This window comes from Polistes fuscatus, unplaced genomic scaffold (assembly GCF_010416935.1).
Source record: "Polistes fuscatus isolate 324 unplaced genomic scaffold, CU_Pfus_HIC Scaffold7, whole genome shotgun sequence".
Lineage (NCBI taxonomy): Eukaryota > Metazoa > Arthropoda > Insecta > Hymenoptera > Vespidae > Polistes > Polistes fuscatus.
The window spans coordinates 726,782-733,243 of NW_025113151.1; the positions used below are offsets into that span (position 1 = coordinate 726,782).

Genomic DNA, 6,462 nt, shown 5'->3' on the forward strand with positions numbered 1-6,462 from the left:
TCCAAAAACAAACTAAATGCATATCCACACATATCATACCGAAAATATGTAAACAATAAAGAAAAACTTATGATAATAAAATATATCGAACTCGTAAAGAAATTTCTTTTATTTTGTATGTCCGAAGGGTGAAGGCGATGAAATGGATGGTCGAGTGGGTGGGTGAAGGGAAGGAGTAGAAGCCGACAGAGAGGTGCGAACGGCACGCGACTCACCGCACGCATGCATTGTAAGTTAACCCTTCTCACTCTTGAGTACTACTCACAATCAGATGAAATGTAATGAGAGAGAGAGAGAGAGAGAGAGAGAGAGAAAGCTGCAGAGTGGTTGCTGCTGTAGACAGAGGAGTTACAGGGGGGAAGAGGGGAAATGAGACGGGAATTGGATGACGGCGTGGCAGCAGCCACCTAGCCACCCGCCTCGGTGACAGCGGCTCTTTGTGAAGAAGAGCGTTGCTCTTCTCGTATTGCAGAGTACGAGAGGCGTCAGGTTTACCTCTTTTTTTTCTGCGCATTTTCTATATTACATTATTTACAAGGAAAGATGCAGCAAAACAAAAATGAAATAAAGATATTTGACGAACGGATCTCTTCGAAACGAATATGATATACAAACAGTTATCATAGCTTTTATTTTAACTTTTCTTTTTTCTTTAATTTTTTTTCGATTGATTCGTTCATCGACAATGGCAGACATCTTTAAAATTATACGTATGCATTTAATTTCTCTTTCGATCTCGATATTTTCAGACAAACGAAAAAAACCACGATTATTATTAATTTGTTTTTTATACGAAGTTATTGGTAAAGGTTCGTTGACTCACGGTTTCTCTCTCTCTCTCTCTCTCTCTCTCTCTCTCTCTCTCTCTCTCTCTCTCTCTCTCTCCCTCACCCCTACATATATATGTATGTACATTATGTATGACATACATATATATCTTTAAGAGATTGATACAAATATTTTTTTCACTCACACATATATGCACGTACAGAGATCAGATTTTGGAGGTTATGAATATCTCTACCCAAGGAACCCAACGAATTACGTAACTTACCAAAAACGCATTTGGGTGTCGGTCGTATGACGCAGTTATTGTTATCATGTCATTTTCTTCTTCCTTTTTTCTTCGACTATTGTTCAAGCCATTAATCTCTTTACGTCTGTTCTAGAAATAATAGTCTAGTTGTAATTTTAATGAAATTTTTAAAAAACATTTTATGTCCATGTATATGTACATATATATTCTCGGAAATCGATATATGCTACATAGATACAATATGTTAGTGATGCAATTCTGATCTGAAAATGATGAGAATATTTTCCTTTTTCTATTTTTTCTTTCTTTCTTTTCTAAATCACATATGGACACTGATATAGTCGCCATTATTGAAGATAACGAATAGATTTTATATATTTAGATAGAGTCGCTCATGATTTCGAGTTAATATATATATATAACTAATAACATTAATTCCGTATACTTATTAAATATAACGTTCTCTAATTATGAAACAGATATAACGTATTTGTCGATAACATTTTTCAGTAATTTTTATTTTCTTCTTTTCACTTATCATCCATGCATAAGAAAAACCATTCTATCGAGAATATCAATATTCCAAAAGATTTTTCAAAAATAATCTCTTAGATTCATTTATCTATGCATTACAAACAATAAAACGAATAGAAGTATAAAAACATTTAAAAAATATATTGGAAACAACATTTTCAAGGTCACCATGGTATCTTTGAAAAAGAAAAGTATATTTCTAATAATATTTTTATTTTGTATATATTTTTTGATTTTAACTTTTATTATCGTTTAATATAACCTCAATTTTGATTATTAATGTTCCAATATAATATTAGATAATATGTTATGCATATTTTACTTAATAAAAATATTTTGACGATGTTACGTGTAATAAGTAATTTTATTTTTCTTTGGAACATAACCTGAATCGTTAAAAATTAATAGTCAATTACGTTCGCGCAGAAGAAATGTGTTTTGCGAGGCAATTATTATTGTCAGATCGATGCGACACGTTCTTTGTATTCGTTTGGTTATTCACCCAATGGCTTTGAATGGATAACAAAACAGTTTGTGAATGAGGACTATAGTTGATTCTTATTTAAGAACAGATTTTGTCAGAGTCAACATACAAAATAATTTGTTCTTTTCCTGTTTAGAAATTCCTTTGCATTTCATTATATTTTTATCATTTAGTTTTTACATTTTTTCTCAATTTAAAATAAAACTTGTTTTTTTAATAATGTAAGTCAAGAATAAAGATGGAGAAGGTAAAGATTTTCTTTTTTTTCTTTTTTTTTTTTGGGAAAAAAATTCATTGCATTGCATATCATTCAATGTTAACAAAAATTATTATATTTTGCTGTTGTGTAGTAGTAGTAGTAGTAGTAGTAGTAGTAGTAGTAGTAGTAGTATAATAATATTTAACAATAGGGAATCCCATACCTACACCTTACATTTGTCGTTTTTCTTTTTCTTTTTTTAAATATATAATGAATCGCGTAACGATAAACTTTTTCAAATGATGTTTCCTTTATATGTATTATACTGTTTACGAATAAATTTACTTCCTTACTTTTCTTTTTCGATGAGTTAAGGAATTTACATTCAAGTATATAATTTTCATTCCTTTTTCTTTTTTTACAAACAAAGAATTAGCTTAGTAAGTATTTATAAATATTGGCCTCATTTGAAAGAAGTCAAACTAATATATATTACAAAATACATTACTAATTTGCATACAGTTGAAGATAGACGGAATCTTTTCATTTTTATTTTATAGTTTAGTATTTCGTTATTAATAAAAGTAAACAATTATATTAAAAATCGCATGTAACAAGATAGTTTATAAAATCAGACGAATTAATTTGTCCTTGATATAAAAAATTAATACCAAGAATGAACATGTTTCAAATCAATAATTTTCAATGTAGACTATTTAAAAACCAGAGTATATGTAAAGATATAACAGCAAATTAAAAAATGCTTTCTTGTATTGCTACAATCATTCCTATAAGATAAAACTATATTGTGAGTTAATTTATGTGTGACTCAAAATAGTTAAAATATTTAACGTTATTAAATTATACCTATAATAATCAACGGTGCGCTTTTTAATGTACAATTAAATTTGTTCGTTTCATGGATGTAAAATTGATCAATGCATAATACAGAGGAATAAATACAAATTAATAAATGTTTAAAATTAACATTTGAATACAATAAAAAAAAGAATAAAAAAAAGAACAAATAAAGTTGATATGTTGCTTAAAAAATGTAAGAATATCATCTTTTTTAAGAAAAATAAAATTTTACTTGAATTACCGCTAACGAATAAACATACAACACATGAAACCTATTTCTTGCTTAAGTGAAACGCAATTAATTAATTATTGTATGCTTATTTATATATATATATATATATATGTATACATACATATTATACATATAGATATACATATACATATACATATATATATATCTACTTACAAAGAATTATTTACAAGAATATATTTGAAGAGTATAGAGACCTCATGAATTCTATTAACAAATCTGTGTTTTATCGTGTTCAAAATAATAACGCGGTAGAATAGAATATCTTTTTTATAATTGTAATTCATAGAAAAATTCTTTTATCTATACAAACAGAACAATTATTATAGATTTATATATTATTAAATGCTGCGCGGGGAAAGCTCTGCGTATGTTTTTACATATAAAATGGATAAAATTCAAATAATATTATTTCTACGTATGGAAATCTTGATTTCATTGTAATAAAATTCTTTTTATAAAATAATTTTTTCTTTTCTTTTTCTAAATCATTTGCTATTTTAATATTTAGCAAGTAACATTAGAATATGTGCTCCTGTATTTATTTTTGCTTTTCTTCTTGTCATATTCATTAATAACATTGTCCTGGTAAGATTTCATTTTCTTCTAAAACTTTATTAAAAGTATAATTTAAATAAAGTATACAGAGCAGAATTACTATTTACTGTTAAAATATCTTTTTTTATAATTCAATAATAATATTTTAAGGGAAATTTGTAGACTCATTAATTATAATGTAAACTTTATAATTTAATACTTAAAATCAAGATGCACTTTAGACGGATTAACAGAGCTGCATATGTGCTATTAATATACACATGCATACACGTAGACATATACACATATATACATATATATATCTCTGCGCATATATAAAAAAAATTGCAGAACTTAAAAACTAATTATCAAATGCAACTGAAACTTAACGTCAACTTGTTAAATTTCAGGGGCACCAAGTACACATATTCTATGCTCTCATCGTAACATAGTAAGATATGACAGGTGACATAAAACACACAGTCATTTTAATATAGTGGAATATGATTGAAACATAGCGAAAGTTAGAAATATTCTGCCTAATACAAGTTTGATGTGATTTTTGGTAGAAAAATTCTTTGTACAGATATAAAAAGATTATTTTTATATGATAATCGGAGTGTGTATGTGTTTTTTGTTGAAATCAGGCACTCAAACGAAGTCTTTAGAAGAAACACACCAGCTCAGAGTTTCTAAAGTAAACTAAAAGATATTAATATGTTTATATCTTTCAGAAATAGTGTTAAAAATTAATAAAATATTCGGCTGAACGTTCGTAAACATTTCTATGAATGATAAATCTAAGAATTTTTTTAACAACTCTGTGCGCGCAGTGTATTCCCAAAATTCTTTCTTCATTTTAAACACAGAACGGGGCGGTCAATCATCTTTTGATTTAGTTTCAGCTTCACAGACATCAGACTTTGTATTTTGTTGATCCAATTTATTTTCAGTCTCTTGCTGGCTACCTTCGTCTTCCTCGTCGGAATAATTCGTGGGTTCTTCTCCTGGTTTTAATAATTTTCCTACATAATCATACCTCTCTAAAAACATAAAAACAAAATATATATTGCGATATATCCATTATATAATTTCAATATAAATGTATGCAAAGTTATGATAAGTTAATCCTTCTATTCTTCCATCCAGTTTAAACGTTTGAACTTTGATCGTATTAATAATGTATAAAAAAACAATGATCCATTTAGAATGAATAAAATTAAATAATGAGATGGTGAGAGTAAGCGTTCTATTCTTATAAAATTAATTATAGTATGTACATATATATATTAAATTAATTTGAATATAGTTATATAATAAAAAAAATGTTAACAGAACTTGCCTTTAAATTGCAACTCCCATTCTTTCATAGAACTCATTTGTTCGCTGTTTAAGTCGCTTAAATCATCATATTCGTCCTTAATTAGTTCTAATGTAAATGTTGCTAATCCTCTGCTAGCATCTCTTCCTGCGAATACTGCATATGGTGCACCTTTAAAAAATATATACTATTTATCATAAACAATTCAAATTATGTAACATAATTGTTATGCATATTATCAGTAGGAAACTGATTTAATGATTTTGTGACCTTTGTAGTTTTATATTTATGGTTCTTCGAAGCAACTATTAATGCATTTTATCGCAATAGAATTTAATACAATCTACAACGTATAACATTCACCAATTCAATTATGTTTTAAAGACAAAAGCACAAACATTAAAAATCAAAGTTAATTAGAGAAACAAAATTGATAATAGTATTGAAATACTTACCTGGACCATAGAATGCAGCACCCCTAGTAACATCATAAACACTTCCATTAAGTGCAACTAATATTCTTCCATCCGGCCCATGACCATCATATTTTTTCAATTCTTCGATGGTGAAATCACGATGTAATTTAGGTAAACGTTTAATTTCGACTGGTGGATTCTCAGATTTTATTTTACTCTTAAGAATTTTATAAACAAGAATTGCAATTATACCAACCAATATAAGATTAGAAGGACTCTTAATGATTTGCTCGACAAAATTGGTTAGAAATAATGAATTATTTTGAGAACCGGTCGTAGCCGACGTGGAACCCGGCATCGAATTGCTCTTTTCAGCCATCTTGACCACCCACCAGGAGCTCCGAACGAGAGACCGATAAAAATCTCTAACAACGTTCGATATATTACGAAGGAAAATAATAATTTGTCTTCCTTTTATTTTTATTAATCTTTTTCCTAGTTACGATCGATACCTTATTTTTCAATGAACTAATAATACGAGAAAGAAAATCAAATAACAATTTTATTACGTCGTTTCCAACGTAGAAAATATTTTTCGATACCTCGATAAAATCCCCGCCGTTCGACAGCGCCAGACACAGACTAACAGCGGCTGATGTTGGTTACGTGCTACGATATACACCCCCCGTTCCCCTTTCATTCCAATATCGCTCCTCCTCCCACCACCTAACCTTCTTTATGTTTACAGTACCGTAATCTATCTTTTCCCTCCCTTGTCATTTCTTTTTCATTTGTCATTGTGTTCTTGTTTGTGTTATATATAT

At 28.5% G+C, this 6,462-nt stretch overlaps 1 protein-coding gene and 1 long non-coding RNA gene across 2 annotated transcripts in view; one reads left to right on the top strand and one right to left on the bottom strand.

Annotated features, from left to right (window-relative positions):
* Positions 1-98, top strand: part of LOC122524365 — a 611-nt gene extending 513 nt beyond the window's left edge. The window contains exon 2 of the long non-coding RNA XR_006305522.1: positions 1-98. This exon is cut by the window's left edge and continues 149 nt beyond it. This is a non-coding gene — a long non-coding RNA (uncharacterized LOC122524365).
* A 3,739-nt stretch (positions 99-3,837) lies between these two features.
* LOC122524366 (membrane-associated progesterone receptor component 1-like) lies at positions 3,838-6,161 on the bottom strand. Its single transcript, XM_043646581.1, has 3 exons — positions 5,678-6,161; positions 5,244-5,393; positions 3,838-4,944 (listed from the first exon to the last, which is right to left on the bottom strand). The coding sequence occupies exons 1-3, from the start codon at positions 6,015-6,017 to the stop codon at positions 4,781-4,783; spliced, it is 654 nt and encodes a 217-aa protein (XP_043502516.1). The 5' UTR covers positions 6,018-6,161; the 3' UTR covers positions 3,838-4,780.
* Between the last annotated feature and the right edge of the window lie 301 nt (positions 6,162-6,462).

Coding starts and splice junctions, on each gene's coding strand:
- LOC122524366 (XM_043646581.1), bottom strand. CDS start 6,017: ATGGCTGAAAAGAGCAATTCGATGCCGGGTTCCACGTCGGCTACGACC. Junction 5,394..5,677: donor TGCTGCATTCTATGGTCCAG/GTAAGTATTTCA, acceptor TATTTTTTAAAG/GTGCACCATATGCAGTATTC. Junction 4,945..5,243: donor ATGGGAGTTGCAATTTAAAG/GCAAGTTCTGTT, acceptor TTATGTTTTTAG/AGAGGTATGATTATGTAGGA.